At 40.9% G+C, this 17,074-nt stretch overlaps 1 protein-coding gene across 3 annotated transcripts in view; it reads right to left on the bottom strand.

Moving 5' to 3' along the window:
- Positions 1-17,074, bottom strand: part of EPB41L4B (erythrocyte membrane protein band 4.1 like 4B) — a 176,535-nt gene that overhangs the window by 119,852 nt on the left and 39,609 nt on the right. For all 3 annotated transcript variants that reach the window (XM_042797948.1, XM_042797949.1, XM_042797950.1), the window contains exon 2: positions 1,781-1,885. In XM_042797948.1, coding sequence (XP_042653882.1) covers positions 1,781-1,885 — 105 coding nt within the window. The remainder of the gene's footprint in view (positions 1-1,780; positions 1,886-17,074) is intronic.

Genomic DNA, 17,074 nt, shown 5'->3' with positions numbered 1-17,074 from the left:
CATGGAACCTTTTTTGCAACGGGTGCTGGGGAAGATAAAAGCCTTGAAGCCCTCTGAACCCTACTCTCTGCCCAGCTTGAGCCAGACAAAAAAAACCCAAACCCAAATGAGAGCTTTCAGCCTTTCACTCCAGTGAAGGTGAAGAACTCTGCCCTCAACACTTCTTAATCCAGGAAACCATAACCCTACTACCAAAGCTCTACAACAAGCGTTGACTTTTTTAGCCCCCCAGAAGTAGTGCATAGCCCTTATCCCTCTTGTAACTGTAGATGCCATGATTTACTTCCACCCCCTAATACAGAGGGAACAAAGAGCATACAAGCAAAGCTAAAACACCTGCAAATATAGGCACATTTTTCCCCGAGTATCAGGGATAGAGCTATCCATGGAAAACATACTTGCTCACATCTCTGTTTCATCTTTCTTACCATTCAAAAGACCCCTTCAGTTTTTCAAATATACAAGAAAACGAGCATTCTCTGCTTCCTCAGCCAGGTCGTCTACTTCTGATCGATCTGCCCTTTTTCTTGCTAGGAAAGAAGGAGGGCAGATCTGTTTTTTGTTTTTTTTTTTTTTTGTTTGTTTGTTTGTTTTTTTTTTTTTTTTTTTTGTTTTGTTTTGGTTTTTTTGTGTGTGTGTTTTTTTTTGTTTTGTTTTGTTTTTTTCCCCCCCTGTTATGAGCAGGCTCTGCTCTATTAGCTGTGTCTTTATGATCACATCAGTCATAAAAGGACACACAATTTATGTAATATTAATTTTATCAGAAAGACACACACTAAACTTCCTAAAAGCCACAAACTCATGGAAGTACTCCGTTCAAACACCAGTTTCCAGTGATAAATACATACCCTTAAATTAACTGAGTTATCAGGATAATGTTTAAATAGATATTACCAGTTTTCTCTTCCCGAAAATCACAGATTCCCTTTCTCAATTTCAAGTTGTTACAACATCTGGACAGGTTTTCTGTTTGTTGTTTAAAATCATTGGTTAAAGATGATAGTGTACTGGTAAAAAAAGATCTGACCTAATCACACTGACCCAAGCTTACTAGAGAATGAAGCTGAGAATTCCGAGACGATAAAATTAGAACCTACATTTCACAAGATGTCAAAGAAAGTAAACACTTATTTTCCAAATCTGCATATTTACTACGCATAGCCCAGGTTACTGTCATACCAATACCTCAGCACAAACAGACAAAGGAAAAGATTAAACATACAGCAATACAGTTTAACCACAAGGTTGCAGTCTTTTAACCCTACCTTATTAATATATTATTAACATATCTACCTGCATCTGAAAATATGTTCTTTTTTGTTGTTGTTGTTGTTGTTGCTCTCTTTTACCTGTAGATGCTGGACATCATTGGACAGGGGAGAGAAGGAAATTTTTCTCTATTGCAAATGAAACTAAATCTACAGAGCAACATGATCTGTGCATGGAACAGCAAAGATAGGAGTTACAAGAAGCCCTTGCTTGCAAGAGACTTAACCCATTTTTAATACCATGAGCCTACTGAGCATAAAGCACATTTTTCTTTACCCACAATTATTGCTTTTTCCCTTATGTGCAATCAAGTCGTGTGCGTATCATGTAAAATGACACAACCCATTTAGAGGATTTGGATCTATGTGCAAGAATCAAACATGGTATCAGTTGTTTCAGCAGTGTGTCCCCCTAATGCCTACGTCTCTCCATGAAACTGCACCAGTAATGCATTTATAACAGGCAACACAAACTACCACAGAACATAAAAATGAACTGAAGTTATACTTACTGTAACCTGGGAAGCATCCATGAATTGTAGGCCAAAGTAATCAGTTTCCACAAGGTCCAAATGATATACAATCTGATCAAACAACTCCTGTCCCTTTGCATTTTTCTGTAACAGAAAAAAAGAGTGGGTTTTTTTTGTGGGTAGGTGTGGGTTTGTCTGCTTGGGTGTGTTTCTTTTTAAGTTCAAATGGGGGAGAGGAAATACACAATGGAAAATAATATCTAAATAGTAGTTCTATTTATTCTAAAGAATTGGATTGACATTTCTTTTTATTTTCTTCAAGAAAGACACAGTGACATGTTGTTCCTATCTGCTGCATCAGATTTCACTCTCAAAGGAAACTTTCAAAGTTCACTATAACTCCAAGTGTAGAAGATAAAGCAAAGGCTTATGTCCTGTAAGTGTCCTAAGTCAAAGAGACAACATTTTAAACCTCGGGAAGCCAAATTCTCCAGGAAAAGCTTGCTTGACACATTGCCTGAAATATCCTGGCTGTTACCACATATCAACTGCAGTCATACAGTGACACACCACCACTCAAACAGCAAAATAAATTCTAAACAGCTTGAATACTTGAAGAGCACTGTGAGGAAAATTAATGGAACCTGATAAGAATCTTTCAGTAATGTTGCTGACTGCAATCACATTTACAGCTGGAGAAAACAAAGGGGAAAAAAAAAAAAGCGACAATTCTTACTTGGCATGACATCTGAAACACTTAGGCATTGAAACAAAACTAACCCAAATCATGGGCTATGGGTACTAGTAGAAAAGTTAGCCGATCTTAAAGCTAGGCTGCCCTGGCCTGTGTACTTGTCCTGAGGTTAAGCCACGAATGTAGATACCCAGAGTGCTTCAATGCAAAACACGAGAAGAAACAAATCTTGGATGTTACAGATGGGTAGGAGGAAGAGGGAATAACAAACCAATTTTCCACGCAAACCCTGTTATGTTACGTGGGGAAGGAAGTTTTCAAGTTCCTGAGCAAAAAAAACCAAAACCTTGGCTAAAAATACATGAGATGATCATAAATCTCAGTAAGAGACTGAAGCTACAGGTGTATTTTTTACTGGAAAGTACAGATCTCGAACCACTTCTGTGCCTGCTATCCCTCATACACCTTCGAGGAGTTTCTTATTTTAATTTTATTCTTCAAAGCTCTAGCATATTAGGCATTCCCACTTCAGCTGAAAAATGTAACCAAATTTACTGATTTGCACTGATGGAGGGCTAAATAACATTCAGTTCCTTTAGTCTGGCCTTCTGCACAAAAGCAGCACCAATTGCAGAATTCCTATCCACAATTCCAAACTGCCTAAAATCCATCTTCTCCAGCAAAAGACAAGATGAAGAGTTTCATCTTCCTCTGTTTTTTCAAGAAAGTCAAGTAAGCTTAGGTGTAGGTAGCAAATTTTATTTAAAATGAGTGGGGTTTTGTTTTATTTTTGTTTTTAAACTAAGCAGAAGCCTAGAAATAAAATCTTATCAGGTTTCAGGAACAGCATTAGGAGCTCCATTAAACAAGCTGCATAAAAACTTGAAACAAGCAGTAAATTACCATCATAAGATACTGCTTTATTATTAGGAGGGGGCAAAAGGTGAATAATAGACATTCTTAATCAAAGTTCAACATGCTATCGAAAGCAGATGAGAATACAACAGCTTCTTAAAGCAGTACATTGCTAAGAAACCATCACCTTTATATGTACAATAATTACTATAAACCAAATAAAAAGTTCACCAAGAAGTATCCAGAACATGTTCTCATATGTAGTAAATTCAGCACTTGTTAAAGAAGCCAAACCAAAGCACAACAGAATTTAAACTGTTTCTGCTTAAATGAGAAGGAGAAAGCCCGCCAGAGCAATAAAAAAGAACCGGCAAGACATGAGGAATTCAGCAAACTAGGAAAAACTGATTTGATGCCTTATGATCACTCTATTCCTGGTTGCTCGCTTTATGGTGTAAAATACCAGCATGTTTTATCTTTGACTGCCACACACCCAATAGAAATCGGAGAGAGCACACTCCACCTTCTGTACCCAAACAGTAGTTAATGTTCAACATGTGCATTACACGGGGAATAGCTCTGCACTGCACGGCTAGACCATAAAATGCAGTATTACACACACAGTTTACAGGAGATTATCACATTCAACTTGTCACTAAATGAGCTTTCCCAGCAACTCATACCACTTCGATGATAAAGCTGCTGCGGCCAGCAAATTGCTGACAAAAAACCTTTCTTTGAGATGTTACACTAAAGGGGAGATAAAAGTGACTAGCTCCTTTCCTCTACTAACAGTAAAGGATGACCTATTCTCCTTTCTTTTGCTTCTTCACTGCCTGACAATCTAGGGAGTCAGATTTCAGACTGATAATCTGGTACCCCTGCATTGAATGAAATGGGTGGTACAGGCAAAATAGAAAGGTTTTTCCTCAGGCATTACATATGCATAGAAGTGAGCTATAATTGAAAAAATGTCCATTTTACGAGAAACTTCTGATTTTCATGTTTTTTTCCTCCATCCCTTCTTCTAAATAACACAGAAGCTAAAAAAAAAATGCTTTCTCTTTCAAAACCTGCTACCACATAAGGAATATGAACCTAGTTTCATGCAAGAAAATTTTCATAGTAGATCTAATCAGTTGGAATTTAACAAATCACACTTTCTCTGTGGACTTTTGACTTGTGCATGTGTTTTGAAGATACATCTAAAAAAACCCAACCTTAAACTAAGAGTATTTTACAGTCCTACCTTGCTAGGGAGATGGTTCAGAACTGTCAGATATAGAAGACCTGCTTAACTTACATCTCAAAAAAAGGGAGTATATGGCAAAAAACAATACACATTATGTATACTATTATATACAGTTACTACTTTGTTGTTATAAAAGTTACTACAATTGGGAAGTGCTGTAAGGAAGGTTGCAATACCTTGTTTGGTTTTGTAGTTGGGTTTTTGTCTTGGCTTTTGTGGCTTTTTTTTTTTTTTGTGTGTGTGTTTTTTTTTGGTTTTTTTTTTTTTTTGTTGTTGTTTGTTTGTTTGTTTAAAGCAACAATTAAACCACTGCCAGTTTCTGGTGTAGTGTTCCTTGGAACCTAGAAGAACTTGTGTGTGTGAGCACCATGAAACCTTACAGGCACACACGGGGTGGGTGGTGGGGGTGGGCAGCACTTCAAATGTCCAGCTTACAAAACAAAACTACAGCTGCAACCCAAGGTAAAACTGAACTAGCATGAAGCAGTCACTTGTGTTCCCTTTTGCCTCTTCGTCCTTGAAGAAACACAGAAAGACTGAATTTCACTTGCAGGTCGGGCAGCTCCGTGATAATGAGCAACTACTGAGAAAAAGGAAAAAAAGAAGAAAAGAAAATGTGTTTCTCATGTCAGTCAGCCCAGTCCTGCCTGAGAGTCATGACAGTTTCCTCCACTCTGTATCCTGGAAGCTCTTCTCAAATAATTCCCCCATCATATTTTCTTTGGGATCATGAATCATGGCATCAAAGAAAATTCTTATGTTTAACGAGGACTTACTGCTGGGTCCTCCTACAAGGACTGAAATCGGCATGAGTATAAAGCACCGTGTGGAGCCACAGTGACAGCTGCATGGCCCACATTTCAATTAGGCTAAATTTTTAGCTGCCAAAGACTTCCAGCCTCCGAGAATCTATGGAAGTTCTTGTCAGCTGAAACCTGACAAAACAAAGATTAACTTCTCTAATTAGAAACTCTTCCAGACTTGACATGTGAATAGGCAAGAGGTTTTAACCTGCTTTGGGTAGGCACGACGGAAAGGGCAAGTTCATCAGCCAGGGACATTTTACACCAGTTGGCTCTGTCTAAACAGGCCGATCAGTGTTGATTTTAGCTACCCCAGAGTTGTTTGAAAGCTTTTTGCCAAAGGGTGTGAAAAGGGGACATACAGGTCAGAAAAGTCCTATTTGAGTGCAGACACAGTTCAAGAATGCCATCGATCACTCCTGGAGCACAGCAAAACTGGAGAGCTGCTGCCCACACCTTCCCCAAACTGCAGTGCAGTACGTAGCAACCAAGCAGAGTGCAGTACCTGAACTCGAGTGGAGTGGCTGAAATTGTTGAGTCATACTAGAGAGCTCAGATTACAGCCTTACCAAGGAACAATGAAGAGGTTTCAGAAATAGCCGAAGTTTAGGGAAAACAACCCATCAAATAGGCCAGGAGGTACATGAAATAGCCTGCAAAAGAAAATAAACTACTGCCAAGAAAAAAGCCAAAGCCGTTTAACTGTAATGTGTCCCAAACTGAATAGTGAGTAGTAGCAGAAATTAGTAGGTAGGGCAGATTTAGTTTCTTTTTCTAAAGAAAGCACAGGATTACGTATTCTGCCATACGTCACATAGTTTTGCAGAGTGGGCTGCTATGGTCTCATGGTCACAGACACCAGGTTTTAGCTTCTAGTAGGTTAGTAAAGGAGCATTTGTAGCCAGCAATTCTGTTCCATTCTGTTCCACAAGCCTGGTACTGCCCCAATGGCCTCAGCATTTCCTCGCCCTGGCATTATCTGGAACAGGGTACGTCAGTTTGTTCTGCTTGGCCCTCTGAACTGTTATTAACTAATTTTTCAAACCTACAACTAAGGCTTTATCTACTGGCCATATTGCTTAGTTTTGCCTTTGAACAGTCACTGGCAATGTTGTTTCCCAGCATTTCAGCCATACTACAGGCTAAACATGCATAAAGCCATCTGAGCTTCTAATTAGACTCGACTCCTGCTGCTTGTTATCCTCTGTCCTTTAACTTGCTTTCCTCTAGATAGCCAAGCCCTCCATTTCCCAAACACTCTCCTGTACTGAAAGAAATCAGTATTTTCATAATTTTAAGCACAACAATGCAACTCTTTCTATATTCTTATAAACCTGTTCATTAGGTCCCTTGGGAAGAGGATGGGACAGACACTGCACCCTCTAAGCTTGGTCACTGGGGGATGCGATTACTCTGAAGCCAGCCTTTGGATCATGACTCTTGTAGGCAAGTCAGAGCTAGCTCTTAGGTAGAGAGAGCTGCATATTATATAGCACAACTGCTGTGATATCTAACAGCTTCAGCCAAGTACGCATTTCAGGCCATGGCTGTGCTTGCAAAAGCTGCACTGGAAAACCAAGCTCTCCATCCCAGCAACACTGCTACAGGTGGCATTGTAAAAGATTAATGGTTTTTTCAACCTCCTGTTTCCATGCTGCCATCCAGAGATGACACTGCAGAGGGCAAGATGCTCTCTGCAAACTAGCCATGACCTTGGTGCCTGTCCCACCCTCGTCCTAGGGGACTTAATGAACAGATTCATAAAAATGTGGAGAGAGTTGCATTTTTGTGCTTGAAATTATGAAAATATTTCTTTATTTCAATATAAAATAAATTCAGCATCAAGACTAAAAGAAAAGCAAGTTATTTCTTAACACATCACACTTGCAAGAGGCTGGCTAACTTGCTCAAGCTACATGAAGATGTTGGGTTATTTTCTTACTAGTCAATCACTGACACAAGTTTTCAGTTCTGGCTCCAAGCTCACTTGAAAATGTGATGCTGTTCAAATAACCATTAAGCCTCTCACCCTGCCACGGCAGTAACAGCAGCATTGCTTCAGAGCCTGCTACTGCATGCAAATTATGCTTAAATGTAGTACAGACCATAGAAACAAGCAGCATTCCTGAACGTGCACAGAAGAAAATGCAGCTGATGATGCATGTGAACCTTTAATTGAGGGAGAATAAAATTCATTCAAGCGCCTTTGAGAAATTAGCTAAAAGCAAGAGTCAAAATTGCCTTAGCCAACGCTTGCAAAAAAAAAAAAAAAAAAAAAACAAACCAAAAAAACCAACAACAACAACAACAAAAAAAAACAACAAAAAAAAAAAAACACACAAAAAAAAAATGCCAAATGCATACACACCCCACCAAAACCCCAGACCTTTATCAGAAGACAAAAAATCCCCTGAATGGTATTTACTTACTATAAACTTCAAAGCACAAACATTTTGCTCCCAGTCATTTTTGTCAAAGCCCCAAACTAAAATTGCTATTTCCTGAGCAAGAGAAGCCTACAAAGTTAAAGAACCCCTCAAAAAATGACAAAACACCAAAGCAGAAAAAAGAAAAAAAAAAAAATGAAAAAACACCAAACCAACAACCATAACCAATAAACCAAGCTACTTCCTTCAAGGTACCCTCAAAGCCTATGATAAAACTAGAACTCTCAAAAACTAGGACTCTCTCATCCCATCAAGGGGATAGGAGGAACATGAAATAAAGAAACACCACACTACCGTTTAAGTACATTTTCTCTGCTGGTAGATTTGCACATCACAGTGCAAGTGAGCTGTGCTTCTGTGACTAAGATACCAATGAGAATTTGCAGATATTAAGATATAGTAAACCTCACCATTGCTGCACAGCAGCATTTCTCAACAGCACTCAAACTCTCATCTCTCTGCCAATTACTGGCAAGAAGGATCAGTGTTCACTCCCTGCTAAAGAAGATGGAAGCAGGGATTAATGACTGCAGAAGATAAGTAGCACCTCTGCTCCTTTCCACAGAACAGCAAGGATTGAAGGTAGAAACTACAGAACTGCTATGGAGGAGAAGCATGAACAAAAACAAGTAAGTAAATCACTTTATTTTATATGCACCAGTCAAGGCACTACATAAACCCAAATGGCACTGGGCTTTCAGTCTGATCACGATACCTTTACCGTGACAGCAGGGCACTGACCAAGCCTCTTGCATCAGCCTAAGCTTCCTACCTTCTATGTAAGGGCAGTCACATGTAAATAAAAAATCCAAACAAACAAAACCAAAATGAAAAGCAAAACCAAGAAACCCAAAACACGGAGAATCAAAGGTGGGGAAGAACAATATGCTATTTTCAATCTCTGCAATAGGAATGAAGAAAATATTTTTGATTATTCATAAAGTACAAACTCACTGAGATAAATCAAAAATTGGAATGGCAGCACAGCATTGTAGAGAATATACAGAAAATATAGCAGAGGGGGAATTACCTTACACGCAGAACAATCACTAAAGAGCCCAAAACCATGCCAAGTAACCTGTTGGAAAGATGTCATATGTACAGCAACACTTAAAACATGACACAGACTCAGGAAAGCCAGGTGAGATTGAAGTGTGAGTGTAGGGTTTCCTTTGCCACTTAGTGCAGCCCTGCTTCCAGTCACTTCTTTCCCTACCTTTGAAACACATTCTGCTTCTTCCTCATGCGTGCAAGTACAAGGGGACTAGCTCTGTAAAACGATCTGTACAATGCTAGCTTTTTTTGAAACCTGGTATTACAGAGTTGTTTTCAACACAAGCACTTTCACTAAGTGAGCTTTGCAGTACAGCCCTTCAAAAACTAATTATAGTAGCATACCTGGAACCTCAGAAGTCCAATGTGCTGGTGAAAAAAGGAGCACGAAACCATCATGTCTCAAGACCCACATTTTCTGGAAGGGAACATTTCACCACTTGCTTAGTTTTTTGAGGGAAGGTGTCGGGGCTTCCCCAGGCTGGACACAGCCGGTTCCAGCCATCTCCACAGTGGACCCACTGGTGGGGGTAGGAAGAAAAGTCAGGAGTGAAGGAGTGGATTTGAGCCTGGGAAAGAGCTGTCTTTATCTTGACCCAGGAGCTTTCTTGTTCCTGCTTTTCCTCCATATTTTCCTTCCTCATCCTGCAGATGGGGGAACTGTATGAGGGGCTGGGTGGGAGCCTGGCTGTTGGATAAGGCTAACCCACTGCAGTGGGGAAAGCCTTCTGCAGGGCAATTTTACATTTTGATCAAGTCAGCAGTCATCTGAAGGGCGTGCTGTCTTCAAAGAACCTTTAATCTCTTCAAAAGCCACATGAAGGGCAAGCAGATACTACCACAATGGATGCCCTGTAAGTGCAATTACTATTGGTAACATTAATATCAGCACTGACATTTTTCTTTTATTGGACTCAGATGAAGGTGAGTGTTTACTGTCCCTATTACCTACATGCACTACTGACAACACAGACCTCTTCCAAGAGAAAAGCACTGTCTACACTTCTAAATGGGATCCGCAGGCAACAGATAAAAACTAACACCAGCCACAGAACAAAGTAATTAAGAAATCCTTACTTGTAACTTCATGTTCTAGAAGTGGGGCCAGACTTCTGTTATTTCAGATACAGACAGGTTACCCCATCACATTTTTACACTCAGAGGCACAATAAAAAATGGTTGGTTGTATGGAATGAAGATTCTTTTTCACCCCTAGACTGCCAGCTCCCTCTCCTGACCAGCTTCAATACTACAGGCCCCTCAGGTTCAAGCACACCTATGCTGAGACTTCTTAACCTAGATGATTTCACTCGAAACATAACTTACAGTTCTGCATCCCCAGAGGAAGAGGGAGAACTGGATAAAGCTAAGCTATGGGTGCTGTAGTGGCAGCCATCTCTAAGAGACAATGCCATCAAACACAGAACGTTACACTCCCCTTGCGTGACTTGCCAGTTGCCCTCCTGCACAAATCATGGTGAGATATAGGCCCCGTTTTGCTGGAAAGCTAGAGAAAGTTCTCCGTTAATGACGTTACATTGCATCTGAGAAGTAGCACAGAACACCAGCATAAGCTAAGCTGACCTAAAAGAGAACAAGGAGAAAGGCAAATGCTATCAGAAGAGAATCCCAGGAGAGTTTAGCAAAGACTCTGTGCTTTCTTATGCTAATGGCTGTACCAAAGTTTCAAAAGACATCTTTGCTTTCTTATGTTGTCTGCATTTGAATGCTCCACGAGTAGAAACAGTTTTAAATAGATGCAATTTTGCAAACAGAATTTGCCATATGGACACATGTCTTCCAAATACATGTTGCATGTATTTGTGCCTGACTCAACTCCTTCCAATTTTTTTAAAAATTGTTTTTAAATAGGACACTTTTGACTATCTACAATAAAACAGCTTACCGATAAGTCTCTACTGGCAACCTTCCACTAGCAGAGATGCAGCTAAGACCAGCAGTAATGCCCAGTCATCCATACGTGCAATGCAAAAGCCAGAAGTACTTTTATGTAAAGGAAGCCTGCAGGGTCTCTGCTATCCCAGCCAGTCAAAACGCAGATTTTCTGACTCTTACCCAAGAGGTTTGTCAGTGCAGCTGTACAGCTACATGCCTAGTAATGAACTGCCTACAGGGGGAAGTTACATCAGTATATCATCACTAATTTAAGCTAACAGTGCTTTCAAACCCCATCCCTGCACAAACACTCGCTTCTGAGCCACGCTGCACAGCCTGGTATGGGGCCTGTCATGCCAAAAGCTGCATCTCAAACGCTGGGTATTGCGGCAAGGAGGAGGCCACAAAGCTGTGTTGTGGCTGGGAGGCAAAACCTAGAAGGGCTGCTCTAAGAACTGCCGTCTTACACAATGCCTTACAGATCATCCGTTGGAGTATATAGAACGGGATCACCACCACCTGCTGACCTGTAAAAGCAAAGAGGTACAGGTTCCTTTAGAAATACCACTTCATCTGTGCTGCATGAATTTACTTTTCTCTATGTCTGGATAAAACTAAAAGTTCCTTAGAACCACTGTTCTCCTTCAGCACAATATTGCATACTCTTTATGTTCACATAATTCACATTCAATTGTTTCTATGTCTTTTTTTTTTTTTTTCTGAAATAATACACACTATTTGTGGCACTTTTCAGAGCAGAGAATTAATTCCACATGCATGTTAACATTAGCATTAATTACCTATTTCCTTATCTGGCACAAAGTCATATAAAGCACTAAACCTTCCATGTAAACCATATTAAGTATTGATCACCCGAACAGTTACAGCCAGTAAACAAAGTTCAAAGATGTGAAACATCGAAGCAGTGACCACAAAGGGAGTTTAGAACTTGAGGACAAAGCTCTAAAGTGGTCCTTCCTCAGAAGCAGTATGGATTTAAAATTCAAAGGCAAACTCTTTTAGAAGTTACTTATTTATTCAGGCAGCAAACAGACTTCAGCACTCTTCACTCTTTGTTCTTTCATATACTAAGTCGCAGGACCTCTCTAAAGAATCAACTCCAATTATTTGCTTCTCTCTAAAGAGAAACAGAAATCCAGAGATTCAAAAAAGTCTGTAAAACATCTTAAACTGCAGGTTTATAATCAGCTGTTTAAAAAACTGAGAAAGACCAAGGAAGTTTGCCACTAAAAATATTTTATTTAGTGGGCAGCCAGGAAGACATAATTCTTTTTAAAAACAAACATAATTAGCCAAGTATATGCAATTAAAGAAGATCACTGCAAATTACATTTCTTTCTAGAAAGGCAGAAGATGCAATAGGCACAGCCATGTGGTTTTTATAAAAACGCCTCACTAGTATGATTTAAAAAAAGAATAAACAGTAGTTCAAGATTATAGAAGTCACCTCACAGGTGATGCCACTGCTCTGTGAAAAAAACCTAATGCCAGGCCTAGGTTGCTTTTATTGAAAAGAAGTCCAGCACTCAGTCTCCTCACTGATGCAAAGGAATTTAACTTCTTGCTCTGTTATAAATATTCAGAACTCAACGAGAAATAGACTGAACAGAACTGAAATAGGCATGGCAGCACAACGTTTTGTTTATCTTCATTCTGAAGAATGAAGAAGGACTGATGTGTCTTTTTTTTTTTTTTTAATTAAAGAGAAAACACATTTAAGTTAGAAGTTCTGAGTGTCAACATGAGGAGCAGAAAGACTGGGTTATAGGTAAAATTGGATTTCTTACATTTCATGTCAACAAACAGATCATCCAATCAAGTTAAGTAAGAGGCTGAGAAGATAAAAGTGGTGATTATTAACAAAACACCTGACCCCATAGTGAGTATGCAGGAAAGTACAGTATTGATCAGAATCTGGAAGAGTAACATTTTCAAAAAAGACAGAAAAGAACCACGACAAATCTGCACAAGTGTCAGACTTCGCCCCTGCCAGGTTCCCTGCAAGCTGCAAGTTTTGCTGTCTGCTTGGAGAGAATATCATATGCCAGCACTTCCTTTGGAAGTACTTTAAACGTCTGCCTTCAGAATTTTTTAGACAAAAATACAGATGAAAAGGAAAGTACATGATCAAAGATACATGCTACATGTACATACATTCCAGAGAGTGTAGCCATATTAGCAATTGTTAGAAGGCTACCCTGTATATGGTTTGATTTGAAAATTCATTTGCAGAAGGCAAAAAAATAGTAATTTAGTAATTTGCAGGAACATTTGGGTTTTGTCTTTCACTTTGAGGTTTGGCTGCCCCACCTGCCTCCATGCCATTAAACAGATTCTGGACATTGATATATCAAGGGAAATAAAACAGAATCCAGAAGACACTAATGGAAATTCAACTCAAGCACCATAAAGGAGTAAAAACAAAATCATCAGCTTTTCAGCTTGCTTATTTTACCTGTGTATTAACAGCACCTCAGTAGGAGCTTACACTCTCAGCTGAGACCACCACACAAATGTACGAAAACCACTATTGCCACAGTGATTGCCGGAGATTCAGCGGAACGTAGGAGGCTGGCGATGCTCCCAGTTTACTGTGACAGGTTAATGGGGCATTACTTGTGGCTGGCTCTTTCCACCTGGGAATTTTACCTCAACAGAAGTTTTGCTATGCTTGACAACTTTTGCAAAAATCTTTTTCCTCGGTCTGGACCTCAAGGCAGATCAGATCAAGCACTCTGAATTGGCCAGTCACACATGGCTGAACTGTTACCATCTCGGTTGTTTAAAATGATGAGTTTGGTCTTTTAGTCAAACATTTTTATTTTTTAATTCAGGGAAACAAATAGCAACAATTCCTTACAGTATGAACATATCAGACCATGCTAGCATGGTCAAGTCCACATCCAAAAGCCACTGTAACACAAAGACACTTGACAGCATAGCTTTTAGTTGAAGGGATAATGAACTAGTTAAAAATGAAATCACTCTGTGGTGGTCCCAGTAAAGGCAGTACCACCAGTTCTTTGCAGTTACAAGACAGCCTCCATGCAGATAGTAACAAAAACCTTTATAAATAAAGCAGACAAACAAAATCAGTAAGGGGCTCTGTCTCAGAAGACTTTTATTTCACAATAAAAGTGAACACAGTAGCAGAGAATTCCCACAAAGTCGCAATACTTCAATTAAATATTCAATCACTATTCAATTTAACCCAAACCACCAGCATTAATACCAAGCCTTCTGACTGTCTGAAAAGTGACTAAGTCACCAGAGGATCAGATTTTGCTGTCCTAATTCCCTATTCTATCACCAATCATAGAATCCCATGTTGGAAGGGATCTCAAGGATCATGTGGTCCAACTTTCCTTGGCAAAAGCACGGTCTATACAGGATGGCTCAGCACCCTGTCTTGCGGACTCTTAAAAGTGTCCAGTGTGGGGGAATCCACCACTTTCCCGAGGAGATCATTAAACAATGTTTCTCATTTCCAGACCCGGACAACAGAGTCAAGATCAAGCTCAGGTTCTTCCATTGGAGCAATGGTATGCAAAAGCCAAACTCTGACCGCAGTGACAATTTTGCTGCCTAACGGCTTTTAAATGGCACCGACAACTCAGCTGACTTCAGTCACACACGTGTAGCCAGCAGAGCCTTTAACTGCAACCAAATACAGCCTTGTACCAGTGACGCAGGAAGAACAAGTATCATCTCACTTGTTCAGCTGTGTCGATTCAGAAAGAGACAGCATGTGATGAACTTTACTCAGGCTGAGCAACAAAGCACATATGACTGTTGATACAGCCAGAGAGTCTGTAGATTAAGAGACACTCAGTTTTTCATCTCACTGTATAGAAAATACCATATGTTGGGGGAAAACAAGCAATTCAGATGAAAAGAGCGATAAGCTGAATGCTCAATCACTTGCCAATCATGCACACTGAAGATCTTAAATAAGCCCTCTTTTTAAAATCTTGGATGAAAGAGCTGAAAAAGTTGTTTATCTCAACAGTTGGGTTTTCAGCATGGTCTCCCACAGCATCCTTGCATCCAAGCTGGGACAGTATAGATAGGTGGATTGCTGTGGAAGGCAAGGATCACTGGGCTCAAAGGGTAGTGATTAATGGTTTCCACACTACCTGAAGACCAGCTGTAAGGGAAATTCCTCAAGGATCTATCTATCCTGGAACTTATTCAGTTTAAACACCTTCATCTACTATATGGAGGAAGAGATGGAACACCTCTTCATTGACTTTTTGGAAGACACCAAGGTGGGGTGAGCAGGTGACTTGTGTGGAGGCAGTACACGAGGATGCTGACAAACTAGACATCAGGAAAGGGCTGCAGTGGTGTTGTGAGGCTGGGCTGTATGCCCCATCGGGTCAAGACAAGTACAGGAAGATCGCTGCCATGACAGGCAAAACAGACTCAGCTTGGATGAGATTAATTTAGTTCATTGCCAATAAATAACAGTAGGATAGTGAGAAATAAAAACAGAACTAAAAATACCTTTCCCCCACCCTTCTTCCCGGGCTTGGCTTCACTCCTGATTCTTCTACCTCCTCCCTCCCACCAAGTGGCACTGGGGAACAGGGGCAGTTCATAACACTTTGTCTCTGCTGCTCCTTCCTCCTCATGATGTTCCTGTGCTCCAGCATGGGGTCCATCCCACGACAGACAGTCCTGCACGGACTTCTCCAGCGTGGGTCCTTCTCATGGTCTGCAGTTCTTCAGGAACAGCTCCAGTGTGGGCCCCTCCATGGGTCACAGTCTTTCAGGAACAGACTGCTCCAGTGTGGATCCCGTTGGGGCTGCAGGTCCTTCCAGGAGCTTGCTCCAGGCGCAGGCTCTCCACAGGGGCACAACCTCCTTCCAGGCACGTCTGCCCGCTCCTGAGTGGGATCCTCAATGGGCTGCAAGTGGGCATTCTGCTCCACTGTGGTCCCCCAAGGGCTGCAGGGCACAGCCTGCCTCACCATGGCCTTTATCGCAGGCTGCAGGGGAACCTCTGTTCTGGTGACTGGCATACCTCCTTCCCCTCCTTCACTGACCTGGCTGCTTGCAGGGCTGTTTCTGTCACATTTTTTCTTGCTCTTCCCTCTCACAGCTGCTGTGCAGTAGTTTTGTTTTTTTTTTTTTTTTTTTTTTTCCCCCTTCTTAAATACATTATCACAGAGGTGCTACCAACATTGCTGATGGACTCCGCTTTAGCCAGTGGCAGCTCCATCTTGGAGCCAGACGGAACTAGTTCTGTCCAACATGGGGACAGCTTCTGGCATCTTCTCACCCTGCAGCCCCCCTGCTACCAAAACCTTGCCAAGTAAACCTAATACAAACGCCCACCCTCCCTCGCAGACTCCACAGTCCTGACCTTGGTATCTAGGCTTCTCATACACCACGTACAGATTACTAGGCCTTCGGTACGAGATTCAGCATAGTCCCTGTTCTGGGGTAGGGTGGACAGCAGAGAGTCACCTCAGTCACTCTTACTGTCCTAGCTTAAGACAAGGTTATCTTAGATCTGCCATACTCATCGTTACTGAAAGGCAATACTCTCTACTCACAATACAGACCACTGAACTCATGTTCTCCGTGAGTTCTCTCTGAGAAACAGGTTGGCTCCTTTGTCTGTCTCATCTTCCCTCCCCACCCCCAACATTTGGAGGAGGAAATGACTCTTTTATTCAATAACTACAGGCATTTGATTAAAAGACAACTTTCAAAAATATAGGATCTTTACCGAGACAAACACAACCAACCCACCGCAGCATAGGTTATTCTGATGGGAGAGCACTCTCCTTCCTGCTTGGAGATTCCATGCAAATTGAAGTGCCAAGGCTCCACGGACCACAGAGTCAGCAGGGAGCACACATGTGCCTGCAAGCAACACCAAATGCTTTCCAGCCTCATTTTCACAACATCCCGGGGCTGTGAAATCTCGTGTATTTGAAACTGTCCTTCCCCAGCCTGAGTTACTCTCTCATTCCCAGTGAATCCATTCTCCCTGGTGGATCATGAAAACACAAAATTTACCAACTACAGTTGGTAAATGACAAATATTTAACACTTTAAAAGCATTTTTAAAGCTTTGTGTTACTTAAATGTAAACGTAGGTTTAGATTTATTATCTCCCAACCCATGTGAGTCAAACTCTCCCACCATCCCCCACCCCCTAATTTAAGCTTCCTGCAAGCGAACAGATTTAGGATTGACAGTTTGTTGGTAACAAGCCTCTCCTGACTTTGTGTGTAACTCATACTGAATTAATGCAGTTTTGTTTACAATGCAGCATTGAGAAGCAAAGCATTTTCTCAT

Source organism: Tyto alba, unplaced genomic scaffold, assembly GCF_018691265.1.
Source record: "Tyto alba isolate M040663 unplaced genomic scaffold, T.alba_DEE_v4.0 Super-Scaffold_27, whole genome shotgun sequence".
NCBI lineage: Eukaryota > Metazoa > Chordata > Aves > Strigiformes > Tytonidae > Tyto > Tyto alba.
This window is presented reverse-complemented; position numbering and strand designations above follow the sequence as displayed.